We start from the raw sequence: 20,279 nt of genomic DNA, 5'->3' as shown, positions 1-20,279 counted from the left end.
ACAATCTTATGTGGGTGTTTTCCTTCAGAAAAGGCTTTTTATTTAGTCCTGCACATTGTCCTGCAGCGTAAATGCTACCTGAGAAAAGGAAGAAACATAAGCTGACATCACATTGTACACAACTTGTCCTAACCTACACTCCCCTTAAATCACACTACGCCACACATCAGCTAACCCAATTATTGGCAGCTCAGTTCAGTCACAGTTTGTATGGTGTGTTTACAGCTTTAGGTTCTCATTTTTTCTTATAGTGTATATATGTGATTATGAAGTTTTGATGTTCACCCTCTTGCTAAGAAGATTCCTCTGAGTACAGCTTCCATATTATCCTACTAAACATTGAAATGGGGTAGAAAAGATATGAAATAAATTAGTGAAATATTTTTTTCAACCTCAAAACAAATAATATTAATTACGTGAGGTACTCCATCACAAAGAATCCATTAACACAAACTTGTTACAAGCGGGCAAATCCTCATAAAGAGGAATAACGTGAAGATAAAGTGTTTTATAAGCCACGATGGTCCCCAGAATTCAGGTATGGAGGGAGCAGCAATCACTGGGAAGAGAATCCTAGGGCCTCAAAGGAAGTTTATATGAAAAAAATCTTCTGAACTGTCACATCCTCCAAAAATTTATCACAGTACAATTAGTCACTTCATCCTCCAGTGTCCTACTGACATGGACACAACCGACACCCTCCAATGTGTTCAGATCTTGCTGATAGATAGATCAGACTCTTCAGCAGTATATTAGTTGAAGATGAGTAAGCCTCAGCATAATAAAACCTTTTAATCTCTTGATATCATTGGAAGTAGGATGAAGAAATGGATTTTATCCTAGCAACAGAGTTTGTAATTTATCAATTAGTCTTCTCCCTTCCCTCCCTCCACTCCAACTGGAGACCCACAGCAGGTTTGCAGCATTTTGCATTTTTGACAGCTTTGATTAAGGATGGATGACTGCCCTCTGCTTGCTTGAGATAGGTGTGAAATGCTGAAAAGCAAGTCTGGAGCCCCACAGCAGCCTTTCCACTTCATGCACTGTGCTGTACTGAGCTGCAGAGCAAACGGGCCCTCTCTGTTTAGCAATGCTGATCATTCCTGTCTATTCTGCAGCTCTTTGCAACTCAATTCCTCCTTTAAAATAAAAACAACAACACAAAAAACCACCACAGCTTTTTGCCAGCAGGGAGAGGGAAATAAGGCAGAGATGGAGAAGTGATTGCCCCAAAGACCTCCCTGTCTGAAGAGTACTTGACAAAAGTAGGTCCTGCTTCCACCCACACCAGTGTCAAAATTCCCAGCAGAGTCACGAGTACCAGCTCACAGGCCCTGGCTCCACCTGACTGACTGAAGTGACTCTCTCACTCTGCCTCAGCATCATCAGTTGCAGACCACCTGGCAGTGCACAGCCTGCACAGCAGCATGAGCAGGCAGGAAATAACGTCTTTGGAAAGGGCCTTAAAGCATTCATCTTAATAATAATTTCTCCCATAGTACAAAGCAAAATGGTTTTTAAAGCAACAGAATAACATTCCAAGATGATCCAAGTTCATAAAAATATAAATTGTCCATTGACAAACATTTCACAAGCAATGAAGTCTTAGAAAGAATGCAGTATCTACCTTTACTTCTACCTACAGACAGGAAGATGCACATCCAGTTAAGAGGAGGAACAAGAGAGGTGTCCATCACGGAGTAGGCAAAAGAGGAGAAAGAAGCATAAAAAACAAAATTATATCACTGTATCACTGGCCATACACATGAAAACAAATAAATAAATGTATTTATGTCGCAACCAAACCCAACAAAACAGAATCTTAAGGGAAAAACAAGAAGCACACCACAACTAAAGCACAAAGCAAGGCTTAAACAAGTGACAGCAAAACCAGCAACTGCCTGGTTAAGCCCTTTGGCTTTAATTTGATTTTGTACTGAAAAATGCAAACCTCTCATGCAATAGCACGGCAGTGATATGCCTCATTCAACGTCAAATTCAAAACAGCAAGGGAAATGGTAGAATAGGACAGACAAAAATAAATCTTGTGATAACATATTCGCTAAACACATTTCACCTAGCAAAGCTAATGTGTTTGTATATAATGTTGACATTGCATATTTACACATACATACATTTACATATTTTATATCCAACCTTTTTTTTTTTTTTTTTTTAAGAGAGTAAATATTTATTAAAAGGGAATATCTGTGAGTTGGTTGGCAAGAAAAGAGAATCCACTATTCCCTGACACATCATGGATAAATAAGGGTGGTTTCTTGACTAAGCACGATCACCAACCATGAGTACAGCTGAACAGTAAGAGATCACAGAAGTATCTCAATGCTTCCCAGAGCTTAGCCAGATGTTTCACATGGCAAGTACTATGGTCTTGACACCCAGTCCTAAAGAGCCTAACTTCCTACTACATGGGAATTCTAACTCACTGAACATTGAGTTCCAGATTCATTTCTGTTTCAGCTTTGATGACCTCATAGGAGACATCTGCTTTGAATTACAGAATAAAAACTGCTTATGTCCTCAGCATCTTTTATGTTTCATTGTCTCTTTAATTCAAGTAACTACTTACTATTGAGCTTTTACAGGCACCGTGTTCTTTGGATATGGCAAAAATGGAATTCTATACATGTAGTCTAGAAAAGCTGCATTGGGCTTCAGAAGCAGCGTTCCCATTTTCTCTCCACAGACAAATTGCTAGTCTGGTCTTTCTAGCACAGTGTATGTATGGAGAACAAGTCTCCCAGTCCTGCTCTCACGTTTCTCCTCACACACTCCGACTACGACTTCAACAATATGACATGTGCATTCACGAGATCAGAATGCACCACCAGTGCTGCTAACTGCTCCCTGCGTACCTGTGCGAGCAAGACGATGACTCTGTCAAGGAAAACAGAATCACGCCCTTTTTGCCTCACTTTTGTTCATCAGCTCCTTGCTCCACAAAATCCCACGATTGGAAAAGGGACTAATGATGTCATCATGTCACAGCAAACAGATTCCTAACACAATCCAGTCTGAAATAGTAAAACATGAAATCTTACACAGGTGTAGACCCCGTTTGTAGCCCAGTCTGGGGTTAGTCCTGTTCTTCTTCTAAACCTTTTTGTTCTGTGCATGTTTATTTTACATTGCAGATACAGGATTTACAGGCCATTATACGCAATTTTCCTCAGGATTCATAATGAAGTAGGATCATGCCACGAAGGCTATTAACTTTTTTTTTTTTTTTTGTAATAATTGCACTCTTAAAGACCAGTGTTGAGGTTTATATTTACAAAGAAGGAGTGGGAGTCATTACAGATGGCACAAGAAATACATGGGAACTCAGGTGATCTGCACGGAGGGAGAAAACAGCCTTCCTTACTGTCAGCAGAACCATTTCGCGCTCCCTAGACTCTCATTCTTGGGTCCCAGTCTGACAAGAAGCCACAGGCAAAAATGCAAATGGTTTGACTGGCACCCAGCAAGTCCGGCTTTTTTTTTATCATGCAAAGCTGAGCTCAAAGAAGAAGCACAAAGCTCTTTTCACAATGAGTGACTGAAACAGAGATAAAGTAGAAGGACGTACCTTGTTCAGCCATCATGAGGTGTGAGAGGCCTTTGAAAGAGAGAGAGAAGAGAAAGAGGAAGTAAGAAAAAAGGAACAAAACAGAGAAGAGGCAGCTATATATACATACACACAGTTTACTGTCCAGTGCCTCTCAGATTGGAGCTCACATACTTGATCTAGATCAAGTATGGGTATAGCATACAGAGCACACGTGTATTCAGGTACTGCTTTCCATACTGGGTAGGAAAGCTTCCATCACAGGTAAAAATGTGGGCTGTCATTTGCAGAATGGTATCTGAGGCTCATCACACAAGGGAGTGACTCCAGAAGCACTGCACACCCATATGGCTACATGGACTGGAAAACCCCAGGGCTCCAACAGGAAGCATCGACTTCTCTGGAGAGCTGCAGAAATAAATTCCTTCTACTAAAGATTCGAAATTCAAAGCTGCAGTGGTCAGTGAAAGGGAAGCCATGGTTCAACCACATCTGCCTCAGAGGAAACATCTGGGCTGAATGCATTTACACACAAAGCTATGCTCATTCATGAATGTGATGTTCCTATATACATGCTAGAGCCAGCTCAACATTCCTCACATACACCAGCACACCAGATCTGGCAAGGACTAAAAGAAGTACATCTAACCTCATGCTAATCCATTTATTTTCTGTTAAGAACCAGGGATGCAACTTCTGAGCTCTATAGCTAAAGCTATTCCAGTTTAATAATTTAAGGTAAAGCCAGGAAGCAGTACAACTCTCAGAGGTGATGGTCACTGCCAGCTCTGTAGATGGGTTTGTGGTGGTCTCTGGGCTTGCTGAAGCCTCTCTCCAGTGACTCTGACAAAACCTTGCTTGCCCCAATTATAAACAGTTTCCAGCCTCAGATTTCAAATGTGCTTACTGTACAGCTGTATTTTTACAGATATCCTTTAGACACTATTAAAAACATGCTCTTCCATCAAACACCAGATGACCTGTTAATTATGTGGAACTAAAACATAAAAAATCAAGTCCTACCAAGTTGAGCCATGAGTGACACCTCCCACACACAGTTCCCTGACCTTCTCAGCTTGATTCTCCTTGTACATCTCGTACCTCATGCAGCACTTAATACAGCAGAGATTTTAGTGCATGCATAGATATGCACACACAGCCATCTCTATTTGAAGTGAGCTTATTGACCAAAGCTGTGACTCTTTTAATTTCGTGGAGACTGAGAGGTCAAATAAGTTTATTAGAATGAAATTTTTCACCAAGCAGCACGCTGAGTTTGAATTTGTTTATTTATCTCTCCTTTGTATTTTTTTCTTATGCATTTGTTGGAGAAATCTAAAATCCAGATCATCCCAAGAGTATGTTCACCCACAGAGAACTCCAAGCCAGATAAGGGGATTTATAATTGTACAGTCTAAGAAATGCAAATATCTTAACATTCTTGAAGATTATTGTGGATTTAGAAAAATAATCAGAAACACAACATTGCTTTAGATGGTTTTTAGTTTAGTTTTAGCTATAAATAAACATAGCAGATTTGATATTGTAGGATGTATTTCCGCTCTACGTTACAAGATATAATTTCAGTGATTAGTATTTCTGTGCTAAGAGGGTAGGTTGTATTTGCGTCTGTATTTATGGCCACTGAGCCCATCATTCTTGAAAGGCAAATCTTAGCTCGACTCAACTGGGTGCTTGAAAGTCATACAAAAGTCACTGTAAAAGGCCAGGAGAAGACAAAAGTATAATTGTCAGGACCAACAAAGCACAGTGGTCCAGTAGCAATGGTGTCCAGTTGGGGACAAGGGACACTGACAAAGAGAAAACTCCAGAGAGTAGATGGCAGAAGCCTGTACTAAGCACAATGGATCACACCTTAAATGTGACCTCTTTCTCTCTGAGGAAGCCAAGTAGAGCTATAAAAATACCCAAATGTCAGATATTTCAATAGCATCTCTGTTCCCATCCTCAGAAAGCCAGTGCTGCATGCGCCTTCTGCCAGGCCCATCAGCCAGACATGGTCCAAAATCCTTTGCCTGTAGCCCAGAGTTAAGAGCTCTTCTCAAACACACTCGCCCTTCTGGCCCCTAGCATGGACTTGGTGCAAATGTCTGTGAGAGGAAGCTTCTCAGGGAAGCCTTCTGACCCTGCCTCTTGTAAAACAGGAATTATTGCAGCTACAGGACCACATGTTCCACTCCACCTTCTAGTACAGACTGGGCAGCAGAAGCAAAGAGACTAAGGAAAAATATAAGGTGCCCCCAAAACTTTTTTCTTCCCCCCTCTTAAAACAGAAAGGAAGAGAGGAATGGATTTTGAGAAAAAGCAGGAAAAAAACACTAAAAGCTCTTAACTTGTCCACTGATATAGACCCCTGTTTTAAATAACATTAACACCAACAGAATTCCAGAGTCATTATTAGATATGAAACTGTAATGAAACAATTTACCAACTTTCCTCATCTGAAAACTTTCCTTCCTTGCATTGTAAAGTAGGCATGAAAATAAGTGAATTTATCTCCAGTAAATTGTCATTAACAACCAAAACCTTCAACTTTTGAGAGCTAAAACCTGTGATATCTGCAGCATGTGTAACAAAAACCTCAAATCAGCCACAGTAAAATCAACACAAAACTTGAACTGACATTACTGTTTCACCTTTACATCAGTTTCAAGATATGGCAAGATACTAAATGATTTTCATATCAGAAAAGTCAAAGTCATCTTCAGGTGGCATATGGTAGCACTTCTTGCTGTACTATGAGGGCATCCAATAAATGCAAGAGGTCTGATGAGTGTACAGACCTAAAAGCCAGACCAGATTTTGCCAGAACAGCCGTGACAACTATCACCGGGCTATTTGGGCATCCACCATAAAGCTAGAACTCAGCCAACTCAGGACACTAAATGAACTCATCAGGCCCCAGAACACATTATTCACATGCACAGTCACTGCTTGCATCAACAGGCATTCCAGGAATACAGTGTATGAAATCTGAATCTTCTCCTAAATCTGGGTGAAACATGCACTGTTTCAGCCTCCCCTTTTAATCTCAAATTTCTTCTAACAAGAAACCCCAGCTGAAGCCTTAGGGCTGTAATCCAGCAGCATACAACCAAGAAAAGGTTAAAACAAATTTGCATTAAGCACCATGGTCAGAAGCTGAGTTTCTTCTTAACAGATGTCATTGTATCTACAATAATCTATTGGCTACTTCCCAAGAAAAATGATAGGCAGCAAGTTCTCCGGAAAAGGTTCAGGAAAACCACAGAACAGAAATCTTACCTGCTGCAAAGGAACATAACATCAAAGCCAGGTAACTTGCTATTCTTGAACTTCAAATGTGAACTACAATAAGGACAAGCACGTGGCTTTGGAGGGAGGCTCTCAACAGGTTAGCATAAGTAGTATCTGCTTATCACACAACTCTGCTCACTGGCCATGATCTATGCCTGCTACAAATGACTTTTCCTATTTAGGCTTGGGAGTTTTTTCGATATTTCTTTCACCTACTACCAAATCAATATAATTTTCTTAAAGGTTAATATTAATCTCCCTTGATCTCAAAGCAATACTTCAAAGAACTACATTTAAAAAGAAAAAAAAACCCACTGTGAGCCATCTGCTTTCCATATCAAAATAGTAGAATTAAGTAGCTCTAATTGTATAAAGTATCAAGGGCCAATGCTGGATTCTTATGAAGCCAGAAGGACACTTTTAAAAGTAACTTCAGAGTACAATGGTATGAAAGAGCAATGTAATTAAGCAGCAGACTTGTCTTTAAGAATTCTCTGGGGGCAATCAGCAGAATGGAAGAGGGCATGAAGGAAACCTTGAAGCCAGTTTTGAACTTCATCCCTCACTTCCCCTCAGCACTACGTTTTGCTACTTAACATTTAAAATGGAAAAATAAAACCACAAAAACCTAAGAAGGTGGGGAGAGAACAAAGCACAGCTGACAGTGACAGCTGATTGCAGCAACAACAGAAGATGGACTCCCTCATCTAGTTAATTACAGCCTGTCCCACCATACTGGGCCCATGCTCTGGGAATGAGCACATGTGAGTGGGTGTGCATGCACTACTGAATTGTTCTGTTAGGGTGGGCAGCCTCGAGATTTCTCTTGTAATGATGCTGCCAGATGAACAGCCCAAAAGCTCATAATGGAGGGAAAAGAGGCTGACAGGCAGCAGCAGCCAGCTCTCCCCAGAGGCAGGCTTATCCACATACTATGCTTTCCTGGGTGCCAGTCCCTGCAGCCCATTCAAACATTAACAGGGCCAGAGGCGGTATGTGTCTGAGGCAGGGTATCATGCTCCTGGTCCAGCACATACATGCAAGTCCCTTATGGAGTTGGTAAAGATAGAAATCATGCAAAACATGCCTTTTTCAAAAAATAAAATAACACATTCAATGAAGGAGAGCACCCTGATGAGCGATGGGCTCTGTTCTTTACACTTTCTATCCTAGTTTCCTAGAACACGTACTTGCTTAAGAAATAAACTTTCCTCTCTGAACTTCCTACCTCATCTCCCTCAGCCATTCCCTCATTTAGTTCAGAAGGAGAGTTTCTCCCCTGGGGTATTTAGGATAAAATAAGCATCTTGAGGTTTTCTAAATCTCAGACAGCAAGGAAGCAACCCTAAGAGAGCCCACATAACAAAACCTGTGCATTCCCAGTAAGGCCAAAGTATGGGACTCGGGATAAGGAACAAAAGCCTTGTATGGAGTGACACAAAGAGATGGCTAAAGAAGAAAAATCAGTCTGAGATCTAGTTCAAATCTCGTGCCTGCTAGACAGGTCAGCTCTACCAAGAGGATGACCTGATTTGCTGGCTGCTGGCACACACAACACCCATTTCATAAAACCAAGCAAGCAGCAGCACAGGCTAGGGAGCGGTCGTTTTTGTTTGATTCATCTATGAGGTGCTCAGCAGCCAAGGGGCCTGCGAGGAGCCAGCTGGGAGCACAGTTCTGTTATTGTAGCTAGAGGCCCACTTCCAATCCAATTACACATAGCAGCTGTTCTAGCTCCAGTTTTCCATCCCCTTTGCTTCCCTTGCTATATAATTCCAGAATAGGTTTTGTCATTATCAGGAGTAGTAAATCAGCATGAGTGACAACAAGTTTGAGTGATCAAAAGAGAAATGGCATGAAATAGGAGCCAAAGAGAAAGTCATTTATCCTGAGATCCATGGGCAAAAGTAGAGATCAAATCACATGGGGAGGGTTAGGAAGATAATGGTGTTTAAAAGCATGAAAATACACATGCAAGTGTTTGCAAAGATGACCGCATGCAAAAGAGAACATATGCAGAAAGCAAGAGCTAAGGGTGAATGCATTTTCTGGGCAGCAGATAAGATGTCTATCGGTACAAATCAGAGCACCTGACCAAATAGGTGTGCAAGTAGAAAAGGAAGTACTATTAAGCACAGAATGGGATTCCTGAGCTTAGAAGTGAAATGCCTGACAACATATAAATTCCCAAATAATATAGAACAGGTGAATAGTGCACTTCTCCCTCCACCCCCCCCATTTTTGTCAGTAAACAAGGGGTTGAAAATTTCATTCCGTGACTCCTACTAGCAGCTGTAACAACAAAAGGAACTACTTTCCACAGGTGCCTAATTAAAGAACAGGCCACTGTAGAGAAAAAAAATATATAAGCAAATAAAGAAAAGCAAAAACTGGAAGTGTCCAAAGAAAAAGAGTCATTCAATGACTGTAAACACACCAAGATTCGGATGCAACATTGTCAGGTCAGAAAGTCCTCAGGGCAGTGACCACCAGAAACTATAAAGGTATACCTTGAAAAGAGTAATGCTAGCTTGCTTTCTTAAGTCTTTTTCCAAATCATTTACTTTCAGATCAAGAGGCTTCTAGACTTGGAATTCTTGTTCAGAGCAGTCATGACTACTGCTACTTTCTTGCAAATGGATGTGCATAGAGCTGAAAAACATTAACATTTCAGTGCAAGAGAATACTGTTTATGGACAGAGCATTTACAAAGGACATGAAAAACAAGAACAATGGTAGCATCTATGCAGAATATATGCTGTTACATAGAGGTTTTGACCACCTCTGCAAATGGCACTGAAAGCATGGCATGGGTGGTTTCTGCTGCTAGGTACCAAGTACCTTCTGCAAATAAGAAACTTCAAATAGGCTGCCACACAGTTCACATGCCTTTATGCCCAAGAAGCAGAATTCATATATAGGTACCACTTAAACAGAGCCTGAAAGATTAAAAGCCAGATAATAAAACCGCTAGTAAGCTCATGCTGTCAAGGACCTTTGCATCCTTGTGGAAGACTTTTTCAGGTAAACAAGATTTCTCCTCAGGGCCCTAACTAACCAGATCATTTCTACAGGGCCATGTCCATTCATTTCATTCCTACTACATAACTGTTTACTTTGAACAAGCCCAGCTTCTCTGCACCTTGCAGGAACTGCATCCAGCAGAGCTCTGTGCTGTGGTCCCCACTGCAGCCAGCCACAGCTAATTCACAGACATCTTCTCCTACTGGGGGATTAGCTTTGACCAATCTATTTGACAAGAATATTCATTCAGTTAGCCAGTGGTCTCTTTACAGCCATTCCGCTGCCTGTGGGTAAACAGCTACCAATAGATCATAAAATCCTTAATTTATCTTGCAAACTGTGAACAGTTAAAGCAACTATTTCAGCAGGACTCTGAGGCTCCATCCTCACAAGTTGGGTAGCTGGATGGCAGGGCAGAGCTAAAAGATCTATACAGCTGAGTACAGGGAAGGTTCACAGCCAAACCTATGGGGCAGTCCAGGCATGCAGCAGTGCCTGTGTCCTCCCCAGAGGGAACTGAGCAGGTGGATTTGATATCCAGGAGCAAGCAGCTACAGAGCCCTATAATTAGAGGTGGGAAACTGTCAGACAAGAATGCACACAAATGACTGTGACAGTACATGGAAAAGAGCATCCAAGTGTGACTACAAAGCCATGTGAGAAAGTACACAAGCAGTGAGAATGAGAACATATGTGTATGAGTGATTAGGAGAATTAAAAAAAAAAACCATACATCCAATACAAATATTACAAATATGAATACAAATGACAAGAATAAGGGGGCAGTGGGGCAGAAGAAGCCATCTGCAGTACAGAAAGATGCACTGATCCATGGGGCCCACAGCATGGTCCTCGCTTTGTTGTGCTGCCTTTCTCTGCCTGCACTCCCATCAGCAATGCGATTCTCTGCACACCTTGGAGATGGCACTGCTGTTTTGTGAGAAAACACTTGCTCAGGGCATATATCGGTAGAGCATAGCAAGGCCATACCTTCCCAGTTTAAGCACCCTCCACGGCCACAGACACCAACAGCTTCAGACTGAGGTGGGTTAAACCTGCCACACTAAGCCTTTGGTGCTTGTTCTGCCAGATCCTCAGATCCCAAGAGGTGACAGGAGTCCCTGGACACTTTGGACTGGAGGAGGGAAGGTGCGTGTTCATTCCTGTAGGTTATGGTGTACAGAGCCTGTTTTTTCTTTTTTCCTAAGGCATGCCAAGCAACACTTGCCACTTGGCCACTTTCATTCCTATTACTGACACTTGAGATGCACACAAACTGGAAGGCATCTTTGTAGAACAAGAAAGTGACCAATGACAGCGATCCCAATAGCTAAAAATACACTGAAATTACTCAAGCTGATGGCTGCCCTCACTGCACCTTTCTGAAAAGTTTCACAAACCTTAGTTGTCCACTAGTAGAAAAGAGCAAATTGAAAGGAGAAATCATTCCAGGCCTAAGTTGGTTTTAACAAATATTACGTGCAAAGTGAAGGAAAAGCTTCAGTTCTTTCATCACTCCACCACAGCCCTAACAATACTACTGCTTGGCTCTCATTTCCATTTTACATAATGATAAACCAGGTGGTGCTGCCTGAGCATGAGGGGAAAAAAAAGAGAATCAGTGACCAGCTGAGTAAGGTACTCTAGTTCAGTTAGCTCCTGTAGTTAGAGCTTTGGGGAACTGGACCCTTGCAACAATGAGAAAGCAATACGGAGAGGGAGGCTTGGAGTTCTCTGCAGTGAAATGCTTTCTGTGGGAAGAATTCCCCAAACAAATGATGCAATTCTTTTAAATTAATTATTCGCACACTGTGGGGAATAAAAGCCTTAAGACCTAAGTAAAATCATACATTTACATTTGGCCAGAAACATCCTTGCTTTTTAAGAAACCTAATATAAGATAAGAACAATAAAACCCTTTGCAAGCAGAAATGAACATCTGGTGGTTTTCAGTGGGACTAGCAAATGGAGCAAACTATGCTAGGAACGGGAAAATGACTGAGCTAAACTTGTATGCCTGCACATATATGTCTAAGAGAAAAGCCGTACATGATGCAGTGTTAATGCCATCTTATTAGCAATACAACCAATTATTTTAATTGCATTTTCATTCAGAAAGCATCCCTTTAACTGACCAACACAGCTTAATCTCAGAAGAGGAACGTTTTATGGAAGCGAAAGTCACAAAGTCCTCCTTTCATCACAGACCTTGCAATCCAGACTCAGTCATGTCCAGTATGGAGATTTGTGCCGAACATTCCCAGGAAGCCAAATGAGGTTTTCGTCCTTTGTAACTGCCCACCACCACTCCTCAAAGAACAGCCCTTCAGCTCACTGAAGATAACACTTACCTGGAATGTGATTGACATCTGTTGTGGTATTTTCATGGCAAGCAAAAGGGAGAAAAGGAGAAGAGAGAGAAGAGAGAAAAGCCATTAGAGATTAACACAGCAACTCAGCATCCTTGCATGGAAATCAATTTCATGCAAAACCAGAAGTAATTAGGTTTGTTAGAAGGCCACCCATCTGCAGCCATGCACCCAGCCATGCAAGGGAGAAGGCTTTGACTCCCTCTCCACTGTGCATGTAAAAGTGAATCCACCATCATATCTGTCCGGAGAGAGTTCCTGGAATCAGATACATCCAAGCCACATCAGTTCCTGTAAGAACATAGGTTAAAATATTCTTGTTTTCACACACAAAAGGAAGAAACAAAACCTACCTGCCTGCAGTAGGTTTCCAGTGCACATAAATTCAAGCAAGTTTTCAGAACAAAAGGAAAATAACCTGCTCCCCTTTTATGAGGGGCCATGTGAATTTATGACCAGGAGCAAGACACTCAGTCCCAAAGTCCAGAAGAGAACCCATTCCTTTTCATTCCTCCTGCCCATCATTCTCAATCCCATCCTTCATTGCAGACAGCAGTAGTGGTGGGGGAGGAGCATCATTGGGTGGGCAAATCCCATGTGTTGTGTTTTCACAGGATGTGGAATTCAGATCAAACAGCATTTAGTACTTTCTCATTTGTTACATAGGACCTCTGTTTGGACTCAATCACATAAATCCCAGAACAAAATAGTCTTTCAAAATACACATGAGCAAGGCTATGTAAGTAAGGATAACAATCACAGAAAAGGCGCATCTTTGAATGCAGAACCTGTTATTTTGTTTGTTTGTTTGTTTGTTTGCAGAGCCCATCAACCCCAGGGAATGTGCTTTTAAAAAAGAAAAAGCCTCTTACATCTTTTTTAGCATCCCATGTTATGTCTTGCTCTGAATAGCCACACTTACAACCCCACAAGGAAGAACCTCTGAAACGTCAGATCAACACCTTCCAAGACAGTCCTCCAAAGAAAAACATAAACTTGCTTGCAGAAACAATGGGGCCAAGTCCCTACATAGTATTCTTCCTCTGAGGCCTGAACCTTGCCCTGTTGCCGCACAGTTGCAGGCACCATCCTTCAAGAAAGGCTTCAAAGCAGTAAATTAACCCCTGTTTCCTACCAATCCCCAAAAACTTCTGCCACAAGTCCAGGAGCACAACATGCCAGGTGCTTTGGCCACAAACCAAGGTCCAAGAATGTCTCCTTCCTGGAATGTCCCTTCCAACTTCTGTCAGTATTCTCCTGTCCAAACCAGCAATGTGCCCATGAAACCACTTCCACTTGTCCCAAGACACTTGCATTTTGGGGGTGAGTAAGCAATTCCTGCACACGTTGCTTTTTGTTTATTACTTTGTAATGATTTCAGATTCATTTGAGGAAGAATCCCTGAGGCACACCATACATACATCAAACCATCCTTCACTAAGGAAGTAATAACCCAAATAAAACAATGCACAAACAGAGCAAGGACCGTTGCACCACCTCATTTAACTCCCACCACTTGTACTAGATAGATATATGCCAAACCTTATGAGTGTTTTTTGTTGCCTCTCCTTTTTAACAAATAACACTGTCTAGGGTCTGGTGTCATAGCATGTGAACCCAGACAGAAACCTAGCACTGAACATTTGCCTGGAAATAATTATTTTTAGACAGGAAAAGAAAACAAGCATCAGGCAGCAGCACATGCACTACGGATGGAAGGCAAAATAAGGTGGGAGCAAAAAGGAGTAGACCTTTCACCACCACTACAGAATGCAAACATGATGTCAAAGAAACAAGTCCACTGGAGGACTTGAGCTGAGGTGTTTCTGGGAAAAATGAGAGTTGCAATCAGGGAAGCTGATCACGTATTTCTGATGTAAAAATGGGAACAGTGTAAGATACCACAATTGTTACTGATAAGCCCGCAGCTGCTCCAATGTCTGCTCCAAACAAGTGCAAGGCTCCAGACCCACATGCGCTCTCAGACAGCACCACCACAGCCAGGCTGCCTCAGGGCCCAGGGAACAAGCACGCAGGGCCAGCAGAGCCTGCGCTCCAGGAAGAAAACCAAGTCTGCTTGGGGGATAAAGAGGATCACCAGAGAGAAAGGGCAAAAAAAAGAAAGCAAACCAAGGGTGAGGAAGGGATAAGCACATTAAGCAAATAAGAGAAGAGTCAGTGGGCTGTAACTGATATACTGCTTTAACTAATACTTATTTAACTATGTGTGAATTAAACAGGTCATGAAGATGTTAAAAAGGGGAACAATTAAGTGTTAAGAGCTACATAAGCATCTTCAAAACACAGTTTTTCAATGCCAATTAACCGGGAATCCAGCAAGGGGATTTCCATTTACCTATATGCTTAATGCAGATTTATCAGAGCAGGCATTTCTGAACCTGATTGGTTTTACACTTAGCATTCTTTTTCCTCTTTTGGGGTAGTCTCCACACAACACAATTTTTAACCACACTAATTGCATCAGAAACGCCACTCTTTGCATTTCCGTGACAGTTTTGCAGTTATTTACCTACTTGACAGCCGAAGTAATTTAAGCTACTTCTTTCCTACACTAAATACAAAGGGAGTTTCTTGTATTGCAGACACCCCCCCATGTGGTATCTGCTAGCAAATGCTGCTTTTCAAAAGCTGAGATTATATTTTACTTTTAAAAACATATGAGAAAGCACTGCTTTCTTTGGTAAGACAAAAAAAGGCACATTGCCAGTCAGCCCCCACAGAAGACCCTACAATAAATATTATAATAGCATGCAATTGGAATTGCCATGACAGTCCTGCCAGGGAACCCTATAACAACTGTGGTGCACGGTTCTGATCAGCACTGGAGCACAGTTAAAAATGTGGTTGTGTATATCTACAAAATAAACCCTTAAGAGAAACCTCTGCTGACATGCTCATACAGGACTGGTGTCTCCCCAGTTAGAATAAGTCCTTGAGAATACAGATAGCAAATATTCACAAAGGAACCATAGCTAGGGAGATGATTTGATTCTCCTCAAGTCCCAGTCATCTGAGGTATTCTCTCAAATGCTCTTCATGTTTTTCTGATTTGTTTTTTAAATGTCCATTTAAACATCACTTCTCAACTTCCATCAGCACCATTGTCCTCCTACATCAAGGGTCCCTTACCTACCACACAGACTGAGGAAGCACAGCATTCCCCAATGAAACAAAAACTCATGGCCAACAGTCAACCTGTGTCCATGGGACACTCTGCCATGCAGATGGAAGATTTTCAACTTTCTTCAGGTCAGAGCATTTCAACCACAGAAAGGCCTGCCTCTTCAGAAAAGACAAAGTTGGCTTTATCCTATAAAGAAGAGTCAATTTATTGTGCCTCTGTAAAGCATTGCTCCTTAGCCGGGTCATAAGGGGGACCAGCAGGGTTCTGCCTTAGTCTGGCGCAGCCCCAGCCATCTGGGTGGGATGGAAGGGAAAAGAGGAGGATGGCAGCATTCAGAAGGAACCAAGCTAACGTTACAAATCAGATCACTACAGCACCTCTAACAGAAAAATCAGAGGTATTTTTTATTCTAACATTGTTAACAAGAAGTTTAGTAATAATGGAAAATGTCATGAGAGCATCCCTTTCTTTCTACCTGGAAAACATAAGCAGTACAGATTTACTGTATCAATACACATCACCATGATTTGAACAAACACATCAAACTATTGGCAACCACTGCTGGTACAAAACTGCACAGATTCCTTGTCTTGTTCTTCAGGAAACAGTGGTTCAAACCCAGCTGAGAACATTACTATCAGTCTACACTGCATGAAAAACTGCAAAAAAATAAAAAATACTGCTTTGGTAAGATAAAGTCTCAGTAATGAGACCAATCCAAAGAACCAAAAATTGTCTCTGTAGTGTCTGTGCTCACAAAGGGAATAGGCATCTTGTACACTATTTATGGCTAACTAAGTTGAAGTCTTGCCTCCATTGAGTTTATAACAGGAGTTAGCATTTACGGTGATAGTATCATGATTTCATTCAATTTATTTACTTAAAATGTTTTGTTTTCCCACTGATTCCAATGCAGTCATGACAGATGAGTCTAATTCTATTTATTCCACTGAACATCCAAGATACTGTGACAAAACCAAGACCACTTAAGCCTATGATGTCAGTCACTGAGCTGCATGCTGGGATCACGAAGAACATCACAGTACTAGCAGGTGTAGGCCTTATTGTCTCACTTCAGAAGAATAGAACCCTGTAATTTCTGTTAATGGAGTGTTGAACACTTCTGATTTTATTCAGCAGAGACAAGTGGTGACACATGCACAAACAAGTTCATTACTATCAATTACTTTTCTCTGTGTCCTTTGTCCTATGGGATCTCTTAGGCTACAGCCTCTTGAGAATAGTACTCACTGATGTTTCATAGAATTGCATACATTTGTGGTACTGTCCACAGAGCAAATACTTGGGATCCCAAAACACTTATTAGTCGTGAATATAGGGATCATTCATCCAGTACTGAAATGCAGCCAGCTCTGAAGTGAAAGACGCAGATGTTTAACAGCTTATACAAACGCCAACAGTTTAGTATGTCAGAGTTAGAACAATAAGAACTACTCAAAAAGGCAGAATGAAACCTTACTCTGACTTGACTGATTCTATTAAAAGTACAATGCTATTCTGAAGCACTTCAGATTTTAATGAGGTGAAGAGATTGAATTTAAAATCCTACCTCAATGAATAACATTGATTTGCTGCCTCCCATTCTCCACTCTCAGCCTGGTTCCACCACTATGTATTTCAGGGGCACTCTACAGGACCAAATGACTGGCATGCACCTGAACATGTCACCCCCTAAAGCACCCTAGGTGTAAACAGATTCTGTATCTAAGAAGGAAAATGGATACTTTACTGCAAGGGGCCAAACTTACTCCTCTGAGGCAATCAAGATACTCTGGCAGAGTGCAACTAGCTGAGAAGATACTTGCAAGCAACAATGGGCTTGCTACAATTGCCTGGCCACTTAAAGTGCTTTCAAAACAAGGTAATGTAGAGGGATTAAGTATAGCTGCCACTCAAAAAACAAAGCATAGTTACTTTGCTCCAGTAAGAGTGAAAAACAAAACTAAAACCAACATAAAGTCAGAGAAATGTGTTCATAATAATCCCCCTAATTAACTCTCTATCATTACTATTCTTAGATAAAGCTGCTCACTGATTTCACAGCTTTCAGTTAAAGTACCATTCTCTCCCACACATCCCAATAAATACGTTCATATACATTCTTCAGAGTCCTGACTACATCACCAGGGAAAAACTCTATTGTTCTGTAGCCTTCTACTAGCAAAATAAATTAACTGGAAATTAATTACTCAATGCTCTCCAAGCAATCTGCTTGGAGATTCACTTAAGCTGCCTAGATGTTGTCTGATCACTCCAGGATGAAGTTCCTAGTGTCTCATTCCAGAGGCCTGAACACTAGAGGAAAAATATGTATTTCTCCCTGTTTCACACAGCACCTCCACATACCTCTGTTCAGCCAGCTGTGTCCACAGTCCTGTATAGCATACAGGGATACATAACTAAAACTTCTGAAGGGCGGGAGCAAGTGGAATAAAACACCACGCACACCAGATTCACTGTAGATCAAATGAAATGAAACCTCTAACTTTCAAGTTGGAAAATGTGGTAGCAATAAGATAGTAACCTTGGAATGGTATGGCTACTGGGAGTTAGCCACCAGCACTGGAGACTTTTAAGAGAAGACTGGTATTTGTCATTAATTTTCCAGGTACACCTGATCTTGTCTTGAAAAGACTTGGCCACTGGGATCTTTTCCAGTCTCATTTCCTATGACTTTATTACACTAATTCAAAACACACTCCCTGGGCAGCTCCATCAATACCAGCCACCAAGCACCAGAACTAAGAGCATTAGTAATGGAACAGGGCAAATGCCACAGTAAGGCCAGACTTCTGACAGCAGCTAGGCAAGAAACTGAGAAAATTCACATAAACCTTATTTGCAGCTTCCAGCAATGAGAGACTTGCAGAGATTGCATCAAGATCAAAATATTTAATAGTTTTTGACAGACTCCACTCTCTCTTTGAATTTGCCTGTTCTCTTCCAGAACTGGAATTGATGTGGTGTGAAACTATTTCTATTTGTTCACCTGCAGCTGAGTTTATCACCTAGAACCTGTTGCTTTATAAAAAAAAAAATAAATATGGGCAATCATTCTATATTCAGAACAGTATCATCACAGAATGCCTGATTACTACCTCATGTCCTGCTTTAGTCAGATCTTTCTTAATTGAGGAGTTTTGGCCTATCAGGACCTTCTGTGCATGGCTGCCATTTTGTGTCTACAGTGAAAGGCATCTACATTACCTATAGTTGGATCAGTTTTACTCTGGAGCCAGTCGGTGATACAGGGCAGCACATACATCCAGTAGATTTTAGCACAGACTTAAATCCATCAGAAGCCTGTCCCACCCTGAGGGGCACACACTAATACTCAATCTGGCCATAAGCCCTGTGAAAACCAGGTTATATTTCTTGTAAGAAACACGGGCTGACAAGTTTATGAATAAGAAATAAAGACTGTGTACAAACAAATCAGCCTAAGAGCATTCCACTTCTCTCAAGACCCTCATTCCTCACTAGAGCCTGGTGCAGATCCACCTCTACCTTCCCTTTCTGTTTACCAGTATTGTTCATTCAGCCCTATAAAGCAGTACTGTGACCCAAAATCCATTTTGTGAGACCAAAAAAAACTATACCTCTTGTGAAGTAGAAATAGAAACAAATCATGCCATAGAAAAATATGACTACTCTGACAGCATGTGCCCAAGAAGAGCGCAGGCAGTACGCAAACTTCCACAGACTACAATTTGTCATCATTCAATGTTCTACGCAAACAGCAAAAGCCACCATATGGTTCATTATGTTACAAACTACAAGTGCCAAAGCCTTTTCCACTTAAGGCCCTTTAGAAAAAAGTAGGAGACTAAATGACTTTCCTGCCTTGAACTATTATGTCTGGAATCACTATTTATAAACCATTCATGCATTATGAGAAGTCACAGGATTACTTAAAAAGGGCCAAGTTGTTTTGTTGTGTTTTTTTTTCCTTAGGTCATCTCCAGTGGTAAGAAGAGGAAAACGATCTCTCCTTCCCTCCCAATGAGTTTTAGCTTATAATACACAAGAATATATGACCTTCTAAAATTTGACATAATTTATACTTCTACCTGATCTACCACACTTCTGAAACATTACCTAGGCATCTCTGTACCTCCTACCCTCATTCAGACTTCCCTTCAAGGCAGAAGGGCCTTAGGCTCCACAAAGCCTTTCAAAAATTACTTGCAAGACACAGGCATTCTTACAGACAGTTGCTTACTCATGTTCTAATTACAGTTGAAACTAGATTCTCATTATAAGCCTAATTTTCTCCCCAATCTTGTCTTTAACACATATTAAATCAACCAATGTGACACTTTCGTGGCTGTTGCACATCATAAAGCGATATGTTCTCATAATCTAGAGGTGACTCACACAGCAAACCTTAGGAACCTGTTTTTCTCCTATGACCTTCCTATTTTAATTGATTGTGGTGGTGTAACACAAAAAGAAAAATATAGCAATGACAGAAGAGTAGCAAGTAAGGATTTACTCATACGCAACCACCACAAGCAGAAAAACAAAGGAAAGAAGCTGCTTACCTTTGGAAGACCTCCAGTATGCAGGAATCTCCAGCAAAATACTCTTGCCCTCACTACCAACCACTAAATGAGGTCTGGGAAGGTGTGGATCCTGGTTATACCTCCACTGGTCACTCATTGTTTGCACCTGTGCTCCCCTGGGCTGGCCCTGCCTTCCCACCAGGTGCTCAATCACTGTTTCAAGTGCTAACAGCATTTCCAGGTGGGAAGAAATGATGTGTGCTGGATGGGTCTCCCTATACTAAATATCCTCCTTACAAACACTTCTCTTGATTCATCAGTATAGCTACCCCTTCTCAGATCCAGCAAAG

General features: G+C 41.3%; 1 protein-coding gene across 1 annotated transcript in view; it reads right to left on the bottom strand.

Moving 5' to 3' along the window:
• NRXN3 (neurexin 3) overlaps positions 1–20,279 on the bottom strand; it is an 887,537-nt gene that overhangs the window by 799,705 nt on the left and 67,553 nt on the right. Inside the window, exons 3-5 of the mRNA XM_032445108.1 lie at positions 12,241–12,258; positions 3,590–3,619; positions 1,628–1,639 (exon numbers count right to left, since the gene is read on the bottom strand). Coding sequence (XP_032300999.1) covers positions 1,628–1,639; positions 3,590–3,619; positions 12,241–12,258 — 60 coding nt within the window. The remainder of the gene's footprint in view (positions 1–1,627; positions 1,640–3,589; positions 3,620–12,240; positions 12,259–20,279) is intronic.

This window comes from Coturnix japonica, chromosome 5, assembly GCF_001577835.2.
Source record: "Coturnix japonica isolate 7356 chromosome 5, Coturnix japonica 2.1, whole genome shotgun sequence".
Lineage (NCBI taxonomy): Eukaryota > Metazoa > Chordata > Aves > Galliformes > Phasianidae > Coturnix > Coturnix japonica.
The sequence above is the reverse complement of the archived record's forward strand: the minus strand, read 5'-3'. Positions and strand labels throughout refer to the sequence as shown.